Source organism: Elephas maximus, chromosome 13, assembly GCF_024166365.1.
Source record: "Elephas maximus indicus isolate mEleMax1 chromosome 13, mEleMax1 primary haplotype, whole genome shotgun sequence".
Taxonomy (NCBI): Eukaryota; Metazoa; Chordata; class Mammalia; order Proboscidea; family Elephantidae; genus Elephas; species Elephas maximus.
In genome coordinates this window covers 75,782,182-75,804,869 of record NC_064831.1, presented here as the reverse complement: position 1 = coordinate 75,804,869, position 22,688 = coordinate 75,782,182, and the positions used below count along the sequence as shown (strand labels likewise).

At 39.9% G+C, this 22,688-nt stretch overlaps 1 protein-coding gene across 2 annotated transcripts in view; it reads right to left on the bottom strand.

Moving 5' to 3' along the window:
* Window positions 1–22,281, bottom strand: part of AP3S2 (adaptor related protein complex 3 subunit sigma 2) — a 53,517-nt gene extending 31,236 nt beyond the window's left edge. The window contains exons 1-4 of one of the 2 annotated variants that reach the window (XM_049905650.1): window positions 22,161–22,281; window positions 17,647–17,738; window positions 17,144–17,255; window positions 4,349–4,420 (exon numbers count right to left, since the gene is read on the bottom strand). In XM_049905650.1, the coding sequence (XP_049761607.1) occupies window positions 4,349–4,420; window positions 17,144–17,255; window positions 17,647–17,738; window positions 22,161–22,229 (345 nt within the window). In that variant the 5' untranslated portion in view covers window positions 22,230–22,281. The remainder of the gene's footprint in view (window positions 1–4,348; window positions 4,421–17,143; window positions 17,256–17,646; window positions 17,739–22,160) is intronic. The other variant, XM_049905651.1, reaches the window with a different exon arrangement.
* Between the last annotated feature and the right edge of the window lie 407 nt (window positions 22,282–22,688).

The following is a 22,688-nucleotide window of genomic DNA, read 5'->3' as shown; positions in this document are numbered from 1 at the left end:
AGATATGCCAACTAGCACCTTTCATAAGAACTGTAACTCAAATAGAGTCTGTCTTAGTCCTCAAGGCCAAAATACCTCCTCGTTCCTTTTCCTCCTCACCAAAAACCACACAAAATATTGTCCATCACTGCTTCCTCCTGGAGACTAGCAATCAGAGTATCCGTCTTATCCTCAGTAATGTGTGGAGGGCATTAATGAGCTTTGTTATCACGAGCTCTGTTCCTAGGAAGGACATATGACAAACCGTGTATTATTACCGTTTACAATCCTTTCACCTTAAGGCTCACCAATTCATTTCAATTTTGAACCTTCAGCATTTTCTGATTTCAGCAGCCTATACTTAGCATGGATTTAAAATTTCATACTACGAGGTTTTCTTGGGCTCAGCCCTGTCCAGAAGCATGTGTTCCAACTCTCCTGAGATAGATCATTGCAAAGTGAAATCTATAAAAAGGCTGGATAAACTCCCTTGATATAGTAATGAGCTCTAAGCGTGAGGACCAATTGAAAAGTCCAACTAAATTCCAAATCTAGTTTGCTGTTGAGACACTGGTGGATCAGAATATTAGGCCACTCACGTGGTTTTCTTTTAACAAACTTAATTCACTTTCATTAAGATCAACATCCAACTCAGTCATGACACTGAGTTGTATTTGGGCATTTCTGAAAGCAAAAGGAAACCAACTGTGCCAGGCAAGATATATCCAAATGGAACAGCCTGGAATGTTGAGGACTACCCCAGAGACTATGAAATCAGAACTTACTCCAGCCTGCAACAGGTTAAATCATAAACAACCTTATGAAGCTAGAGACCTGGGAACTCCTTAGTGATGCTCATCTAAAGACTACTCCACTGGGTAAAAGGTACTGCACAAGACAAGGGGAAACACAGAGATAAGGACGGTCTAATAAAGTAGGGAAAACATACAAGCTTATGTAAGCTAAGGTCACAGAAGGGTAGAAATGATACTATACATGGTCCATATTGTTTTGCAAGAAGTACAGCCAGAATGTTCCTTAGAAGCGAGGATGGTAAAGCTTTGTCTCATGTACTTTGGACATGTTATCAGGAAGAACATCATGCCTGGTAAGGTGGAAGGTCAGTGAAAAAGAAGATGCTTAATGAGAGGGACTAACACAGTGGCTACAACGGGCTCAAACATAGCAACTACTGTGAGGATGGCGCAGGACTGTGCAATGTTTCGTTCTGTTACGCATAGGGTTCTATGAGTCGAAACCAACTCAATGGCACCTAACAACAGTACAACACGGTCCAAAGAGACCACAACAGGCTAGGGTGATGAGGAAAAGCTTTAGAGTGGTAGGATTTGAGCTGAACTTGAATGACGGGCAGGATTCAGTTATGAAGAGATGTGAAAAAGCAATTCAGAGGTGCTGTGGCAGGAATTACAAAATGAGTGAGACTGGTCTTCTCTGGCTGGCACAGAAGCTATCTGGCAAGAAAGTAATAGTAAATAAAGGGCAAAAGTTAGGATAGGGACAAACTGTGGAGAGCCTTGGATGCCTAGTCAAGGGGTCAAGTATTGACATGGGGAATCAGAAAAGGTCTATGATCAAGGAAGCAGCTAGTCTAAGGGGTGATTCAGGAAAATTAATCTAACTCCAGTGTGCGGGAACAACAAGAAGGAAGAGAGAAAAAGGTTAGAAAATAACCTTTTTCTAATAGGAGACAACTGAAATCAAGAGACATCAGAACTAAAGGCAACGCTGGACTCATAGCTAGAACTGGGATTTAAAAAAAAGATACAAAGGACACTATTGGGACAACTGGGGAAGTATGAATATGAACTATATATTAGAGAATAGCACTTATCAACATTAAATTTCCCATTTATGCTAATTATATTGCACACAATTAAAGAAATATGCACAACATATTATTTAAGAGAATGTCCTTGTTCTTAGGAGATGTCTACTTAAGTATTAGGGATGAAAAGTCATGATGTCTGCAATTAACTCTCAAATGGTCCAGGAAAAAAAAGTATATCTATATAGAGATATAAAATCAGGTATGCCAAATGTTAATAATTGGTGAATCTAAGAGATAGGGAGAGACGTTAAAGGAAGTAGCAACAGGTGTTAGTAATTGACTAGATACCAGGGGCAAGGAAGAAGGCCATAGAAGGAAATATAGAAAAAGAAAAAATAGACTTCAAAGAGACTAGATGAAGAATCAAGATTATGGTATACGGTAAGGGAGAGACATAGAAAGAGGATTTGACACAGAGAATGGTGGCAAGGCCAATGGAAAAGTGAAGGTGGAAGAAGAAATGCCTTTCGGGAGACACACGTTGAATCCAGGTCTGGATAAGAAGTGGCATGAAGCAATTAAGATGCTAGAATGACATTTAGGAAGAAATGTCTTTAGGTAGCTGGATATATACGAATAGGATTCAGGCCATAGATCAGAGTTAGAATCACCATTTGGAAATTACCTACATAACTGATGGTTCAATTTAGAGAAACAGATGATATCTACAAGAGTAGTGTGAAATGAAAAGGAGAGAGGTGACAGACGACCAACAATACAACTTCCTGTGGGTGGGAAGGGCACAGGAGAAAAACCACAAGAGTTCTTTGTCACAGAAACAAAGGTGGGAAAGAGGATTAAGAAGGGATCGATCCACAGAATGACCAACAATATGAAATACTGCAGAAACAGTAAAGAAGGTAATGGCTGGAAAATCTGGAGGTTAGGAGACTATCAGTGAATTCTGTGTAGGAGTAAAAAGCAGGCTACAGGACTTGAGGAAGGGAACAGATGAAGTACAAACGAAAGACTGGGTGTAAATCACTCACTTATTCTAGAAGTTCACCTTGAGCAACTAGGGTCACATAACAATGTGTATATAAATTTTTGTATGAGAAACTAAGTTGAGCTGTAAACTTTCACTTAAAGCACAGTTTAAAAAAAAAAGTTTACCCTGAAGAATGGTGGAACCCCCAAGACTTAGATACCCCCTTAGATACCCCTCAAACTTCGAACTAAAATCACTCCCAGAGATTATACGATAGGCATACAAGGTTGTTTGTTAGGTGCTATCAGGTCAGTTTCGACTCATAGCAACCCTACATACAACAGAACGAAACACAAGACAGACCTATAAAATGAAAAATAACACAGGTGAGGAATGTATGCCTCAGAACAGTCAACTATACGAGACCTAACAGGCAGCATTTGCCCAAAAGCAAAGTTTGAAAGGAAGGTAGGGGCAGGAAAACTAGGCGAATGGACATAGGGAACCCAGGGAGGAAGAGCGGTGAATGCTGACACATTCAGGGGTTTGCAACCAATGTCATGAAACAAGCTGCATACAAATTGTTGACTGGGAAATTAACTTTCTCTGTAAACTTTCACCTAAACCACAATGAAATGTTAAAAAAAAAAAAAAAAAAATGCACTCACTGCATTAGCCCAGAAAGTGCCATTTGAGAACTGTCATAGAGTTAACCAATACTGAACACCCTACTGGAAAATGACAAGAAAGTTCTCTAGATGACAATGCTAGCAACGATGCATCTAAAAACACCTAGCTCATGATGATGCAGCATTAATACAGGATCATGGCTTAGCAGTAAGTAGAAGTTTCCTAAAAACCCTATCTCCCTTCAAGGATATATGGGTCACAGTGACAACCATCAGGTGAACAAAAGACTAGGACCAAGCAAACCTAAGATGTACACGTCCCCACCAGTGAACGGCACAGTGAACAATCAGATAAAATAAACTTAGCAGTCCACAGCCCCGTACTGGTTATTTTCCATGTTTAATTTAGCATGTGAGGACAAAGGCCATGTCACAGCTGTGCTAACAAAACAAATCCGAGAACACGTACTTTGGACCATTTTAACAGTCTACTTCCCTACAGAATATTGCCTGATATCAAATTATGTTACTGATGTCTTAATATATTACTCTTTAGGAAAAAAATTAATTTTAATAGCTAATAAAAAGCACTTGTGTAATGACTACTCCAAAGCATCAGTCACTGAACTATGCCTAGGAAACTCATTTTATAATCAGCCTGAAACTATTTGTCTCATCTTTGACCTAGAAGCCAGTTATTCTAGTGGCATGACTGCCCTATGCCAAGAAGTCTGCCTATAAATAGATGAACCATGATACAGGTCCAGGAGTAATATTGTACATGTTAAAACTGATAACAGATTTTACAAAAAACCATTAAACTTAAGTTACTAAATAGAATTGGTTCTCTGACTATTTACAGAGTCAAAAATCAAAAGAAAGAACATGAAGGTATAGAGGTGGCTAAAGAAGTCCTAGACTCTTAGTTTTCTGCTAACCCTAGTTTGGGAGAGAATATACCTTATCCATATGGAAGATCAAATCCAATTCACAAACATTTTCGAAACACTTATCCAGGGTCTCCACAAAAACCTAGGAAATAAAGAGAAACAGATAAAGAAGAGAAAGTGAAACATATTCACATCTTCATGGATGTCACATCTGAAAATGAAGAGGGCAAAACAGAAAAAGAAAATGAAGATGGCAATCATGATCATTTACCTTATGATAAATCTCCAAAAAAGTACCTTTTGTCTCCAATGATCACCCTATTTATCCCAATTTGTGATGACAAAGTTTCTAGGATAGGAAAGCCTAGATTTTAGTACAGCAATATAACCAGCAGATACATATGGCTTTCTTTCTTCTTTATAAGATGCTAGTTAACATAAAAATATTTAATATATGACTTTAATCCACTTCTAATTATAAATTCGACAGTGGCTTTTGAGAACTTTACAGAATTAAGAATGTATATGGAGACCCCTGAGGGAGCAGGAGATCAGTGGGATACAGACCCCAAATTCTCATAAAAAGACCAAACTTAACGGTCTGACTGAGACTAGAGGAATCCCGGCGGCCATGCTCCCCAGACCTTCTGTTGGCACAGGACAGGAACCATCCCCGAAGACAACTCATCAGACATGAAAGGGACTGGTCAGCGGGTGGGAGAGAGACGCTGATGAAGAGTGAGCTAATTATATCAGGTGGACACTTGAGATTGTGTTGGCAACTCTTGTCTGGAGGGGGGATGGGAGGATAGAGAGAGAGGGAAGCCGGCAAAATTGTCACAAAAGGAGAGACTGAAAGGGCTGACTCAAGAGGGGGAGAGCAAGTGGGAGTAGGGAGTGAGATGTATGTAAACTTATATGTGACAGACTGATTGGATTTGTAAACGTTCACTTGAAGCTTAATAAAAGTTATAAAAAAAAAAAGGAAAGGGAAGCAAGCAAAGACGGGGGACCTCATACCACCAAGAAAGGAGTGCTGGGAGCATAGCGAGTCCTTTGGACCCAGGGTCCCTGTGCAGAGAAGCTCCTAGTCCGGGGGAATGTTGATGAAAAGGCCAACAGAGAGAGAACAACTTCCCCTGGAGCTGATGCCCTGAATTTGGACTTTTAGCCTTCTTTACCATGAGGGAATAAACTTCTTTTTCAAAAGCAAAAAAATAAATAAATAATTAATTAAAAAAAAAGAATGTATATGGATGAAACAGAACCACCACAACAGAAATGAGAATGTTCACAAACTGTAAGCATGTAGGCAATGAGAACAAATTGTGTAGAAATTGTTGAATTGGAAACTAAGCTGTTGTGTAAACCTTCACTGAAAGCACAGTATTATTTAAAAACAAAAATGTATATGGATGAATAAATGGTTATAAATATCAGCGAATATATTGAAAGGAACTGCACCCAAGGGGGATGACTGACTCTACTAGGTATGCGAACCTATACTAAAACAAGAATACACAAGACAGCGTGAAACTAATGCAGAAAGAGACAGTGGAACAAAATGAAGAGTAACAACTCTGTCCAACTATGTATTTATTAAATGTTTATTCAACGAATGCTTAGTGAGCAATTACTACATGGTCTGTACCACTCTACCCTGGGGATACTATGGTGACCAAGTCATGCTCTCATCCTGCTTACATTCTGGGTGTGAGAAGAACAAGGATGTAAAAATGGCGTGTGGGGACAGTGTCTGACCTCTTCCAACTTCACAAGGGGAAGGAGAATCAATGTCAATAGCCCAAGCTGATTTCTATGAGTTGGAAGTCAGACACCTCCGCCTCCCACCCTTTTCATCAATTCTGACACTAACCAACCTTCCATGGTACTCTCTATGTCTCTGCTGAGTTCAATAATTCATTACAATGGCCACACAGAACTCATACAATATTCACAGTTACGGGGTTTATTAGGGCAGTAACAGGTTACAATTCAGATTCAGGGACACTCAGGTAAGTTGTTCTATCAGGACAGCCTCTCCTCAGTTGAACCTGTAGGCATGCTTCTCTCTGGCTCTGGGCCTCTGCCCTGCTCAGGCAAGTGTTACAAAGCTCTTTTAGCTCTGCTGTTAAGTGCCCTTAGGCACCCTACTCCAAGACAAGCCTTGGCCTGAAGGTGCTCAACTCTAGCTCCACCAAGTGCCGGGAGACCATCAGCAAGCCTCCTGCACAAAGGCATTCAGCTTTCTTGGTCTGTGAGCCAGGAAGCCCATCACACTGTCTCCTGCCTCACCACCACTTTTCTGCCTCCACTTCTCACCGTCTTCAGTGTTACAACTCTCTCGGGTCTCCTGGTTCCAGAAGCTTCTTAGGTCCAACACTCCACTCCTGGCTCTTCTTTCTTGATGGTGGTGAGATCTCCTCCTCCTGCCTCTGGGATGGTTCATTTTAAGCCTATCAGGATGGCAAAACTGACCAATCCCTTTGTTAGGGTTCCACAGACCTTATTTGCATGGTCTCATCTTCACACAGGTGCCATGAGTTTTATTTGCATTATTAAAAAGCTATCCAATTCCCCTGTGTTGCATTCATCGTCAAAAAGAACATTTCAAGATCTGTCCTGAAGTACAACGCTGTCAGTGATAGGATAATACCCATACACCTACAAGGAAGACCAGTTAATATGACTATTATTCAAATTTATGCACCAACCACTAAGGTCAAAGATAAAGAAGTTGAAGATTTTTATCAGCTTCTGCAGTCTAAAATTGACTGAACATGCAATCAAGATGCATTGATTATTACTGGTGATTAGAACGCGGAAGTTGGAAACGAGAAGGATCAGTAGCTGGAAAATACAGCTTTGGTGATAGAAACAATGCTGGAGATCAAATGATAGACAGTTTGCAAGATCAATGACTCCTTTACTGCAAATACCTTTTTTCGCCAACACAACTGGCAACTATACACATAGACCTCACCAGATGGCATACACAGGAATCAAACTGACTACATCTGTGGAAACAGACGATAGAAAAGCTCAATATCATCAGTCAGAACAAGGCCAGGGGCTGACTGTGGAAGAGACCATCAATCACTCACATGCAAGTTCAAGTTGAAACTGATAGAAATCAGAGCAAGTCCACGAGAGCCAAAGTACAACCTTGAGTATATCCCACCTGAATTAAGAGACCATCTCAATAATAGATTTGACACGTTGAACACTAATGACCGAAGACCAGACGAGTTGTGGAATGACATCAAGGACATCATACATGAAGAAAGCAAGAGGTCATTGGAAAGACAGGAAAGAAAAAAAAAAGACCAAGATGGATGTCAGAGGAGACTCTGAAACTTGCTCTGGAGCATTGAGCAGCTAAAGCAAAAGGAAGAATTGATGAAGTAAAAGAACTTAGCAGAAGATTTCAAAGGGTGGCTAGAGGAGACAAAGTGAAGTATTATAACGACATGTGCAAAGAGCTGGAGATAGAAAATCAAAACGGAAGAACACGCTCAGTGTTTCTCAAGCTGAAAGAACTGAAGAAAAAATTCAAGCTTCGGGTTGCAATAGTGAAGGATTTCTATGGGGAAAATATAAAAACGACACAGGAAGCATCAAAACAAGATGGAAAGATACACATAGTCATTATACCAAAAAGAATTAGTCGACACTCAACCATTTCAAGAGGCAGCATATGATCAGGAACTGGTGGTACTGAAGGAAGACGTCCAAACTGTACTGAAAAAAAAAAAAAAAAAGGCACTGGAAAAAAAACAAGGCTCCAGGAACTGGTGGAATATCAATTGAGATGTTTCAACAAATGGATGCAGCACTGGAAGTGCTCACTCATCTATGCCAAGAAATATGGAAGACAGCTACCTGGCCAACCAACTGGAAGAGATCCATATTTATGCTTATTCCCAAGAAAGGTGATCCAACCAAATGCGGAAATTATCGAACAATATCAATAACATCACATACAAGCAAAATTTTGATGAAGATCATTCAAAAGATGACTTGAAGCACTTACTGATGAAAATCAAAGACCACAGCCTTCAATATGGATTACACCTCAACATAAAGAAAACAAAAATCCTCACAACTGGACCAGTAAGCCAAATCATGACAAACAGAGAAAAAACTGAAGTTGTCAAGGATTTCATTTTACTTGGATCCACAATCAACACCCATGAAAGCAGCAGTCAAGAAATCAAAAGATGCATTGCATTGGGTAAATCTGCTACAAAGGGCCTCTTTAAAGTGTTGAAGAGCAAAGATGTCTCCTTGAAGACTAAGATGCACCTGACCCAAGCCATTGTGTTTTCAATTGCATCATATGCACGTGAAAGCTGGACAATGAATAAGGAAGACTGAAGAAGAACTGACATCTTTGAACTGTGGTGTTGGCAAAGAATATTGAATATATCATGGACTGCCAAAAAACAAACAAATCTGTCTTCCAAGAAATACAACCAGAATGCTCCTTAGAAGCAAGGATGGCAAGACTGAGTCTTACATACTTTGGATATGTTGTCAGGAAGGATCAGTCCCTGGAAAAGGACATCATGCTTGGTAAAGTACAGGGTCAGTGGAAAAGAGGAAGACCGTCAACGAGATGGACTGACACAGTGGCTGCAACAATGGGCTCAAGCATAACAACTGTAAGGATGGCAAAGGAGCGGGCAATATTTCGTTCTGTGCTACACAGGGTCACTATGAGTCTGAACCAACTTGACAGCACCTAACAACAACAACAACATCCAATTCCCTTGGTGGGCCACAGTTACTTTATCTGTACAGTTCCACCCAAACACTTGGGTGGGAGTTACAAGACCATGGTGAGAAAGGCCATATAAAAGCGATCCGTTACATGGCAGAGGAAGCAGATAAAACAGATTTTTTCCACTCTCATAAGTGCTCTGAAGGAAGTAAACAGGATGATGTGATAGGGCTTACTCTAGATAGGGTGTCAGAAAAGTCTCACAGAGGATTAACATTTGAGCTGAGACCTGAAGGATGAAAAGAAGCCGGTCACTGGAAGAGCTGAAGAGTGAAGGAGCCTACTGAACAGAACAAGTGCAGAGGCTCTGAGACAAAAATATACCTGTGTTTGAGGCTGGAGTGACTGTGACTAGAGTATAATGAAGGCGAGAGTATATATGGTAAGGTCAGGGAGAGAGAGGAATGGACAGATCATATCGAGCCTTGTAGGCTGTGATAAGAAGTTTGGATTTTATCCTAAAACTTATTATACACTAAGGTTTCTTCACAAAGAGAAGTAAAAATGGATTATTTACATTTAATAGTTTTAAAAAATAAGTTAGTTTTTTCATTGCAACACTATTCACAATAACCAAAAGGTGGAAACAAAGGAAATGTTGATAAACAGATGAATAAATAAATAAAATGTGGTACGTATACAACTGAATACTACTTAGCCATAAAGAGAAATGAAGTCTTGATACGTGCTACAACATGGATGAACCATGAAGACATTACGCTGAGTGAAATAAGTCAATCACAAAATGACAAGTATGGTATAATTTCACTTACATGAAATGATGAGAATACATCATTTGTACAAAATGTACAAAAACCAAAGTTTATTAGTGATTACCAGGAGTGAGAGGGAGGGGAAAAGGGGAGCATCGTTTGATATTGCTAAGCTGTACATCTGAAAAAGGTTGAATTGGTAAATGCTGTGTTGTATTTTTACAACAACAACAAAAAGCAGCTGCTGAGCCTGTTTACATACAACCAAACAGCTCACGGGATTTGTTTTCCTAGTTTGGAGATTTAGGGGTACGTTTTCACGGTACATCCCAGTCGATAATAGGGTTATTATTGTTTTCAGTTCTACCTCCTAGTTCAGTGAGGGGCACCTGGGTCTTAAAAGTTTGCAAGCGGCCATCCAAGGCACAACAATCGGTCTCTACTCACTTAGAGCAACAGACGAAGGAGGAGAAACAGAAACAGGAGGAGGAACTGGAATGTGTGGCTAAAAAATTGCCTTCGTGAACAACTGCTTCCTCTGCTGTGACAGAAGAGCTGGATGGTGCCCGGATATCATTACAGAATGTTTTGATCAAAGATTCTATAGAAGAATCCTGACTGAAGTGTTGGCGGGGGGGGGGGGGGGGGTGTAGAGCAGGAAGTCAAATTCTCATGGACTATAGATTTTCTGCAGCCATGGGGGCTTGATGAACCCTGAAACTACCGCCCTGAGATAATCTTTAAACATTACACCAAAACTATTCCCTGAAGTCATCTTTAAACCGAACAATGGTTTAGCTTGGTAAGTAAAGTATGTCTGCCTTGAGCATTGTGCTCTTTTAAAGAAATATCTGTATGGGATTAAATTGACAACAACAACTGGAAAGGTTAGAAGAGAAGCTGCGGAGGCAGTGAGTTTACCTTAATGAAGGTGGAGTAACTTGGAAAAGAATATTAAGAACGTTTATACAACTTGAAGAATGTAATCAATGTAACTGAACTGTACATGCAGAAATTGTTGAATTGGTATATGTTTTGCTGTGTATATTAAAAAAAAGTTAGCTTTAAAACAAACTCCAGAATATACAGATGATTACTATTTCACTGATTTCAAGACATTGTGCTAACAAGGAAAAAAAATGCTGCCAATTATAACTGTAAAATGTCATCTATTATAATACACACCCTAATTTTAAAGTTGTTAAAGTATGAAAAAAATGTGTCTTAGAATAGATGAAATATGATATTATAAATCAGGATCTAAATGTCACCGGACAATTGGTTAAATTGCATTACAGAAGGTTTACATGACAAAGAACATTGTAAATCCACACACTGTAAACAGGCGTGATTAATAAAAATTAAAATATAGATATTTTTGAAGCACTGTTCTACCTCAGGAAACCCTGGTGACGTAGTGGTTAAGTACTAGGGCTGCTAACCAAAAGGTCAGCAGTTCAAATCCACCAGGTGCCCCCAGGAAACTCTATAGGGGCAGTTCTACTCTGTCCTATAGGGTCGTTATAAGTCAGAATTGACAGAAACAGCTTTTTACAGGTTCTACCTCTAAAATGAGCAGAAATTTAAAATGACATATTTCAATGTTGGAGCTAGGAGGAAATAAACTCATATAGTGCTAGAGGCATTAAATTAATATAGCCTTTCTGACTTACCTACCTAGAAGCATGCATCATAATCATATTCATTCCCTTTGACCCAGGAATTCTGTTATCAGCAGAAACAAACGGAACATGGAAACAATCAAAGCACTCAGTACCTGTTCTCGTATGTGGCCTGCTGCCTGGGTCAGCTAACACTCATCTTACCCACACTGAAATGTTCTGCTTTGACCTACTCTTGAAGGAGAGAGGTAGGTCAAAGTGAGCTTACGGGGAGGAAATGTGGAACAGCCCATTCCACTGTCCGTGGTCCTGCTAGACAGCCAGAGCCTGATGCTCTCATTCTGAGAAGTTCTAGGTTTCCCAGGACTCACTCACAGGACCTTTGCGTTTGACATGTCTCATAAACTCTGAGAGACACTGAAGCCTGCCTGTGACCCAGAGACTCTGTTCAGCTTATCTTCTCTTGAAAGCTTTCATCTAAAAGTGACAATATTGCCCTAACACAGCTGAGTTTGTGCCTATAATTCAGTTTTTTGAAACTAAGCAAAATATCATTCAGGGATATACATGTGGTAAAAGTAAAGAAAAGCAAAGGAATAATCGACCCAAAAGTCGGAGAAGGGATGAATTAAGAGAGCAAGATGGAACTGAGGAGAAGTATACAGGGGCTTCTAAGGTACTAGTAATGTTCTGTTTCTTAACCCAAATGATAGGTACATGGGTGTTCATTATACTAGCATCCTTGAAACTGTGTACACATTATCTTGGATATTTTTCTGTGTATACGTTTCACAATAAAATAATTTTTAAAAATAACTGCAATAATCTTGCTGGGATTTTGACTGAGTTTTCCCTAATTACCTGGAGAGTAAACAAAAAAAACCAAAAAACTGAACTTGTTGCCGTTGAGTCGATTCCAACTCATAGTGTCCCTATAGGACAGGGTAGAACTGCCCCATAGGGTTTCCAAGGAGCAGCTGGTGGATTTGAACTGCTGACCTTCTGGTTAGCAGCCATAGCTCTTAAGCCCTGAGGTATACTGGAGGGTACTGACATTTTTGAGTTCTCTCAACAGGAAGAGGGTATGTTTAATTAATTTATTTTGCTCTTTTTTCATATTTTCAGCGGTGTCTTAAAGTTTTCTTCATATAAATCTTGCACATTTTTACATTTATTCCTGGGTATCTTAAGGGCCTTTTTGCTACTCTGAATAAGCCCCTTTTAATATTACATTTTTTAGTGTATTATTGCTAAGGGAAAGCTATCAGTTTTTATATTTTAAACCTGTGTTCAACTACCTTACTTAATTCTATTACTAGTTCTAATTGTTTTTCAGTTGATATTTTGGATTTTCTAGGTAATCATTTCATCTGCAACTATTATAACCCCTACATTGTCCTTTTTTTCCCCAAAATACCCTTTTGCATTCTTGGCCCTTAATTTTTATGGATACATTTTCCCTGTACTAAGTTCTGTAAGATATCTGGATGAATTTATACTTGGTTTCCCATTTGATTTACTGATTATTATCTTTGGGACTACTGTCAAGAAAGGAAAGTCTTATACCTCCATTTGTTCCAAGTATTCCTTTGTTTTTCTTTTAATATTTTATAATTTTATTGGAATCAGTGTCAAGTATTATAGCAAGTTGATTTCCAAACATTAAATATCCTTTGTCACTACTGCAAATGAGATTTAATTACAAAATTTCTAGCTGCTTTCACAAAGAGGAAATTCAGTATTGATGAATGTATCTCACATTCTGCCATTTTGTTCATCATTCATAACTTGTAATAAATTTTACCTCTTTATTTATTTTTTTTAAAGGATTTTTCTAGGTATATAATCAGGTCATCTTACAAACACTGATAACTTATGTTTTCCTTTACTATGTTACATCCTCATTTCTTTATCACTTATTGCAACTGTTTATTAAAATTAAATAGTAAGAGCCGCCCTTGTTTTTATGAATGTCTCTCGATTTCTCCCTCGAGCTAACAATGGTTTTTGGTTTTAAAACTAAAATTGGTTGCTTCCAGGAAAGTAAGTGGCTGAGGGAGAGAGGAAAAAGGCTATTTTCCACCATATATGCTTTGTGTGCCTTCTGAATTTTGAACCATATAAACTTATTATCTGTTCAAAATACCAAGAGTTTACATTGATCACTCTCTCAGCATCTACTGATACAGTTATATTAGTTTCCACTATTTTTTTCTTACTGCTATAATAGACTCTAAGAATTTTTCTTTGTTAAATGGACTCGCACTCTTGGGATAAATTCTATTCTTGATAAAGAATTTTAGGGCTAGGAAAAAGACCATCTAGAATCTTCACAGATCAAAACAAACGAATATACAAAAGCCAAAACATTAAAAACAAGAGAAAGTTGCTGTGGAGTCAATTCCGCCGCGTGGCGACTCCATGTGCGCAGAGAACGGCGCTCCGCCGGGTCTTCAAGGCTGTGGCCTTTCAGGGGCAGATCACCAGACCTTTCTTCCGAAATACCTCTGGGTGAGTTTGAACCACCAACCTTTCAGTTCCTAGTCAAGTGCTTAGCCATTGTTGCCACTCAGGGACACAAAAACCAAAATATAGAACAAACAAATAAAAACCCTTGAGGCCAGCAAAACTTAAAATGTCTTCAGGCCATACTGCTTGTTAACTGAAGATGTAAATCAAGAGCCAGGTCTCTTGACCCGTCAGGTCAACTGGCTGTCGGCTAAGACTTTTTCTAGTAATTTTACACCAACACTAAAATGCAACATTTGAGTACCCTTTTCTTTAGAGTATTCCTGTACAGCTTTTGGATCACAACCAACTTACTTCGTAGAATACATTTAAGTAGTAGTATTTTTTCTTTCTAACTTTAAAAATAACTTACGTAAATAGAAGCTTTATTATACTTCCACTTTTTTTTAATTCTACTCTGAGTCCACCACAGCCCTGGTGGTGCAGTGGTTAAGACCAAAATGTTGGCAGTTCGAATCCATCAGCCACTCCCTGGAAACCCTATGGACCAGTTCTACCCTGTCATATACAGTCCCTATGATTCGGAATTGGCTGGACCGCAACGGGTTTGGTTTTGATTTGGTGAGTCTGTTAGGAAGTCAGCTGTGTTTTTTTTTTCTTCCTCATTTCATCCTAATTACTTGTTTTTTGTTGACCTACTTTGGGTATCTACCTTTTGTAGTCAACTATTTCAAATACACTGGTAATATAACTATGCATTATTATCATTGTTGCCAGCTGCTAGGGAGTCAGCTCCACCTCATGGCGACTACTTACAGCAGGACGAAACGTTGCCCCATCCTGTGCCATCCTCATGATTGTTGGCATGTCTGAGTCCACTGTTGTGGCTATTGTGCCAATCCATCTCACTGAAGGTCTCCCTTGTTTTCTCCGACTCTCTACTAAACATATCCTTTTCTAGCAATCGATCCTTCCTGATGACATGTCCAAAGCCGATGTATGCATTCTCCTATAAACATTCTAATGTTTTCTATTTCTTTTATTCTCTTCATATTAATGAGGTCAACTATTTATTGATTTTATTGTCTTTTCAAAGATCAAACCTTTTAGTTCCTATTACCTTCATATTTTATTTATCTGCATCCCCAAATCCAACGCACACTAAATATTTAATAAATGTCCAGTAAATTATAGTTATATTTCTTTCTTTTTTCTAATTAATATAGGTCTGTGAAGTCTATCTTCCTCTAATAGCTGTATTCTAATTTATTGTTGTTGATTCGTGACTTATGTGTTACAGAATAGAATTGCCCCATAGGGTTTGCTTGACTATAATCTTTACGGAAGCAGATCACCAGGCCTACTTCTTCCGTGGTGCTGCTGGGTGGGTTTGAACCACTAACCTTTTGGTTACTGGTCAAGTACAAATCATCTGTGCCACCCAGGGGCCTGTCCAATTTTTAGTTATAGCCATATTTCCTTTATTTTTAAATATATTTTTATTACGGGCATATTTTTACAGCAAGAAAATCAAAGAAGATAGCCTTTGGCACGGGTTACACCTCAACATAAAGAAAACAAAAATCCTCACTACTGGACCAATAAGCAACATCATGACAAACAGATAAAATATTGAAAATGTCAAGGATTTCATTTTACTTGGATTTACAATCAACGCCCATGCAAGCAGCAGTCAAGAAATCAAACGGTGTATTGCATTAGGCAAATCTGCTGGAAAAGACCTCTTTAGAGGATTAAAAAGCAAAGATGTCATTTTGAGGACTAAGGTGTACCTGGCCCAAGCCACAGTATTTTCAATAGCTTCGTATGCATTCAAAAGCTGGATAATGAATAAGGAAGACCAAAGAAGAATTGATGCCTTTGAAATACATTGTTGGTGTAGAATACTGAATATACCATGGACTGCCAGAAGAATGAACAAATCTGTCTCGGAAGAAGTACAGCCAGAGTGCTCTTCGTCTCATATACTTTGGACATGTTACCAGGAGGGACAAGTCCCTGGAGAAGTATATCATGCTTAGTAAAGCAGAGGGCCAGCAAAAAAGAGGAAAACCCTACGAGATGGATCAACAAAGTGGCTGCAACAATGGCTCAAGCATCGCAACGATTATGAGGATGGCACAGGAATGGGCAGTGTTTTGTTCCGTTGGAGATAGTATTGCTATGAGTCGGAAGTGGATGGACAGCACCTAAAAACAACATAGTTTCCAATACCACAAATACATTGTCATATTTGAATTCTATAACCTTATCGGCTTTAATTTCAGAGGGTGGATTCATGACTCAAACCCAGGTTTTCTGATTCTAGGTTTTGATTCTATTACACTACACTGACTCTCAATGTCCAATCTGACCCAGGTCTTAAGAAAGTATTTTTAAATTAGAGATGAACCTTTCTTAGATGTTTTCATTACTCGTTTATGTATTATAATTGAGTATGATGTATGAAAATTTTAAATCCTTTTCTGAATATGAATGGGTATAAACACACATAAAATAAACAAAATTTAAAAGTTGCTATGTCCGAGCAGAACATCAGTTTTTATAAAAGATTCTAGTGTATCTGAAACAAAAATATATACTCAAAACTTCCATTTATTTGCCCCTAGGTATGTTAAATTTAGCTTCTTTAATTTTATCTTAACAAAACAAATATAGTTGTAAGCATTTCAAGTTTATATGTTGTAGCTAGAGAGCTCCCTTTTCCATAATTGTTGTTAATTGAGTATTCAATGTTCCCTCCCATTGTGTGGCTTATTCAAGTCACTTCAAAGACATCCTTCTGGAATCTCATGCAAAAAACGATGGAACTGTACTAGATTTATGGTTCCCAAGCTATGGTCCCTACACATCTCAGGTTCCATGAAGGAAATGAGAAGACTCTGTAAGCAATTCCTAATTTTCAAAAAGCCTAACAGAAATCATGTTTACTTACATTAAGATTGCCAAGTTTCTTCCCTTTAGGCTAGAATTACAAGTGAAAAAATGAAGTATAAGTTTTTAAAAGTCATTTAATTTGATAGCTGAACACACTTCCAAAACATGAAAACCAATGGCAGTGAGAGAGCTGGGTAGAAACCAATGAACTCAAAAGCGAAGTTTTTGAGTGTTGCTCAGGAGCTTTCTCAGAGCACCACCTGGTGGACATCTGGCAACTTTTACCAATACCAATAAAGAGACTGACAATCGGGGCCAAAGGCTGGGTACTCGAAAATCCAGTGCAAACTTTCCTTTCATTGTTAGCCAATTACACATACCTGGATGAGGTCCAAGATCCCAAGTTCACTCTCTGATGAATCCACACAAAATACGAAGTAGAGGGTCGCATAGTGCCGGTAAATTAGTTTATAGTCAGAGCCACCAATCAAACTGTGGAAGATGGGAAACCTTTAAATAAATGCCTTCATCTTAATTAAACTTACAAAAAGGAGACTCTGTGCTAACAAATGAGAAAGAACTCATCAGAAAGGGAGAAAACAGGCCAAACAACAGAAACAGGAGATTTCTACCAGGTGAACAGCAGCCAAGTTTGGCAGAGGTGCCTAAAGGCCCTTTACCTCAACTTTCCCCCTGCCCAGGGACCAAACACCTAAATGAGTAATATCTGAAGCGCAGTAACAGCTTCCAAAATGGAATTGGGTCTCTCCCTGAGCATACCATATTAAGACCAGCACAAGTCGCATCAAGTACACACCTGAAGCAATGATGATGGCCACCCAAAAGTGGACCTAAGGGGAGAAAACTGAAGCTGATGGCTTACCTTCCACCCTCCAAGAAGTTACAGATGTTGTCATCCCGCTTGAGGACTAGATGGAAAGTCTCTCGAACAATCTGCTGTTGAATTTCTTCTGGCTATGGAACAAAAAAGTGAAGTCAATCAGCGGGCAAGTCTGAAAAACTACATCCCCTCAATGGGGATGGACAGGGAGAGAAGTGCTCCTGAGCTGAGAATGATTTGAAGGTTTAGTGCCAGTTTCCAGAAAACATAAAAAAGACAAGTGGAGAGAAAATAAAGAGCATATATGGGGAAAATGGATGACAAGGCTGTGCTATATGAATTAAAACAGTATATTTACCTATAGATTCTGGCCGCTAACCATTACCATCCTGATAGGTAAGCTGATATTTCTTTATAGCTAACAAGCAAGGAAAGAAGAACTAATAAACTCTTATACAAGGTCAAAGAATAACTGGCCCTGAAATACTGTCTTCCCCTGGAAAACATCTAAGCCAGGTAAATTACACATGCCAAAAGGCCTGACACTTTAAGGAAGTCAAGGTGTAATCATGTACATGTTTTCAAAACTGGAATTCCCATCTTTTGTACTAGTAATATAAAAAAAAAAAAATAGGTACTACATATAAGATACTGTTACTCACCAACAAAGTATTAACAGAGAAAAGAGGAAAAAGTTCTATTTACACATTAGAATTTTCAGCAATTACAGTGCTACAAATTTCTTTTTCACTTACTATATATATGAGAAAGCCCAACTATGATGGGATTTCTTAATAGCTCATATTTAATTCCTATCTGAGGTTCATAGTAAGTATGGTAAAGAGAATGATGGGAAGGAGAAAAACAGTCATTAAGACAGAAATTAAAAGTTCTAGATCTGTGCTTCTCAAACTTTAATGTGCATTGAATCCCCTGGGAATCCTGTTAAAGCGCAGATTCTGATTTAGTAGGTCTGGGATAAGGTCTGAGACTGCACTTCTAACAAACTCCCAGGTGAAACCAAATGTTGTTGTCTGCGGACCACACTTTGAGTAGCAAAGCTTAAGAAAACCTTCAAATTAGATTTGCCAGAAGAGTCAGTAAATAGATTCAAGCAATTCAATTCAATCCCATCCTTCTTACAGCACCAAATTTACATCTGAAATGGTTAGTTACTTAAAAAGAACTAGAGAGGGGGAAATACAGGGAAATTGTCATTGAGGAAAAATTATTTTCATAACTGAACATGAGTATACAGTGGCTCTCGGTATTTACTGAACGAATGGATAAAAACTTTCTAATCACTGGCCACTCTAAATTCATGTAAATTACTATTTCCCTAGTGTCCACACAAAGCTCACAGACACCAGAACGCTATAAAGGACTGACTCTGTGTACTCTGAAATACAAAACATGCCAAGCATCAGCACTTTTTTAAATTGGCAAAAACATCTTTTGAACTAAGGCCTTTTATCTGACTGCAGGAAGTAGTGGCAGCAGTCTGCGGACAAGTGGTATGCAACGGTGAGGCTGCCTAACTTCTCATTCGGTGAAATGGGAAACTACCAACTGCTTATATTCCTTAGTTATTTTAATAACCCTCACATATTTTAGTACTCTGCAGGTATACTTTTTAGTACTCTGCAAGGGAATTTTCACTTACTGGTCATTTGGTTCTTATAAAAACCCTGTGACTCCCAAAGAAGATAAACAAATGGACAACAAGCATATAAAAAGATGCTCAACATCCTTAGTCTTGTTGTTAGTCACTGTCTAGTCGATCCCGACTCATGGCAACCCCATGTATGCAGAGTAAAACTGCACCAATAGGGTTTTCAAAGCTGTGACCTTTCAGAAGCAGATTGCCAAACCTGTCTTCTGAGGAGCCTCTGGGTGGATTCAAACCGCCAGCCTTCTGGCTAACAGTCCAGCACTTAACCATATGCAATACCCAGAAATCCCTCCTCTGTCATTGTTGTTGTGTTCCCCATCGAGTCGATTCCAACTCACAGCAATCCTGTAAGACAGAGAACTGCCCCACAGAGTTTCTTAGGCTGTAATCTTTACGGGAGAAGACTGCCAGGTCTTTTCTTCCGCCGAGCAGCTGGTGGGTTCAAATTGCTGACCTTTCTGTTGGCAGCAGAGTACTTAACCACTGCGCCATCAGGATTCCTTCCTTTGTCATTAGGGAAATGCACCCAAATCACACCCACTAGGAAGGCTATACACCTACTCCTCGCTTACTATCTCGTTATCCTACATTTCACATTTATGATAGCAGTAAAAAATCTACTGATTATTTTGCTCATTAACAACGTACATCTGGCAGTTACAAATGCCAAAGTGCGAGGCGAGAGTAATGTTTGCTGTGATGGTTAAGGTTATGCGTCAACTTGGCTGGTCCATGATTCTCAGTGGTTTGGCAGTTATGTAACGAAGCAGTGTGGCAGTTACATAATGATGGAGAGCCCTGGTGGCACAGTGGTTATTAAGAGCTTGGCTGCCAACCAAAACATCGGCAGTTCAAATCTAGCAGCCACTCCTTGGAAATCCTATGGGGGCAGTGCTACTCTGTCCTATGGGGTCGCTATGAGTTGGAATCAACTTGATGGCAATGGGTTTGGTTTTTCGGTTGGTAATGATACAGTCACCCTCCATTTTTGGGACCTGATGTGGTCATCCTCCATTTCCATAATGCCAATTTTCACATAAGGATCTGGTTTTGGAACCTAGCCGTGTAGATAAGTGAGGAGTGGGTGTAATAAAAAAGATAATAAAAGTGCTGGTGAGGGTGTAGAGAAATTGGAACACTTCTACATTGCAAATGGGCATGTAAAATCCTGCAGCTGCTTTGGAAAACAGTTTGACAGTTCCTCAAAAAGTTGAATGTAGAATTACCATATGACCCAGCAATTCTACTCCTAGGTATATAACCAAAACCAAGCCTGTTGCCACTGAGTTGATTCCAACTCATGGCAACCCCACAGGGACAGAGCAAAACTGTCCCATAGGGTTTCCAAGACTCTAATCTTTATGGAAGCAGACTGCCGCATCTTTCTCTTGTGGTGCAGCTGGTGGGTTCAAACCACCAACCTTTCAGTTAGTAGCTGAGTGCTTAACCACTGTGCCACCAGGGCTCCTTCCTAGGTATATAGCCAAGAGAAATGAAAACATACATCCACACAAAACTGGTACGTGAATGTTCATAGCAGCATTATTCACAGTAGCCAAAGACTGGTGAACGGATAAGCAAAATGTGGTATATTCACACAATGGAATATTATTCAACAATAAAAAAGAAATGAAGTAGATGCATGCTACAACATGGATAAGCCTTGAAATCATTATGCTAAAAGAAGTGAATCATTAAGTCAAAGAAACCAGTCGCAAAAGACCACACTTTGTATGATTCCATTTATGTGAAATGTCCAGAACAGGCAAATCTATAGAGACACAAAGGACATTAGTGATTGCCGGGGAGAATGGAGATGACCCCTGGCTAATGAATACAGGTTTCTTTTGGGGTGATGACAATGTTCTAGAATTGACTGTGGTGATGGCTGCACAACTCTGTAAATATACGAAAAACCATTTAACTTGTACATTTTAAATAGGTAAACTGTATGACATGGAACATAGCTTAATAAAACAGTGTTTTAAAAATGAGGAAAAAATTGCACACAAAAATGCACACACAGCTTGAATAGTTTCAGTGAATGCTCATATTTTTGTCTTGATGTAATTTACTTAATAAAATTTAATCTAGCTAATAAAAGTCCTATGAAAAAGGTAAAATCGTTTCATCACCATTTGATAAAAGAGGAAATAAAGTCTCAAAGAGGTAACTTGTCAACAGATGCACGGCTGAGGCCTGAACCCAGGTTTTCTGTTTCACCAGCCGCCCCCCCATTAGATAACATTCTGAAACCTAGCTCTTAAAAAATAAAATGGGAGGGGGGTGGGAGGCAAATGATACTTGTGGTTGTCTAGAGGAAAGTTTTGGGAAAATTCATATGATCATTTATCGAGCCCTTAGTTACTTGGCAGCTCTTATAATTTCTCATCATTTTCGCACTTCTTAACTGACTTTCAACTCTACAGAGTGAAGGGAACCTAGCTGCCTGGAGAGCCCAACATTGAAGCAAAAGGATTTCAAGAAATAACTTTTCCAAACCCTCTGGCTAAAGCAAAAACGTTAAGCTGAGTGTTTCTTCCTCCTAGCGGAACTGTTCACAACCAACGACATTAAAGAGACTTCGATGTTTCAAGTTCCGAACGAGGCACACCATCAACTCTCGCTTATACCTGGTGCCCTGAGACCCAAGTGGAAATGGCACAAAAATGCCAGGGTCCCAGAAAAAGTCAGAAAGCAGGGGCTGCGGGGCGTGGGACACGCAGTCTAGCACCGGCCTCTGTCCGGGGAAGGTGGTTAAGGAGTGTGGGGGTCAGGCACGGTGCAGGAGACCGAGCCGGCTAGCGGTGCCCGAGGGCGCCGTGGGGACAAAACGAGGGAAGGGGGCGCGGGGACACTGAAGGCGAAGCCGGGCCGCACTCACAAAACGCTGGTAGAAGCGGACCAACCGCGGCTTCCCGTGGTTGTTGAAAACCATAATGGCCTGAATCATCTTCCCGAGGCACGCTTCTCTCAGCACCAGCTGCTCGCAGAAGGCAACTCCTTCCGCCCCTACACGCCACTTCCGGTCGGTGCTCGGGGGAGAGCGGCGCCCGGAAACCCGGCCCCAGCACCCGTGGTCCCGCGCTCCCAAAGTTCCGGCCTCCCCTCGGTCCTGAAGCGGCTCCCTGATGGGCGGTGGGCTCACCCCGGGAGGCCAGGTGCAGATAGTTAGAGCCAGGCAGGACCCGCACCTGGCTCCGTGCCCCTCCCCCGAGCCGGCAGGAAACTGGGCACGTCGGAAAAGCAATTCTAGAGGCAGAAACTCGGAAGAGGCCACGATATTTTGCCTTTCCTAACCGTCTACGCTTAAAAATACAGCCCTAACAAGGTCATGGAAGCTCCATAGACACATGTAAACTCCCTGAGGGACCGAATTACTGGGCTGAGGGCTGTGGGGACCATGGTCTCG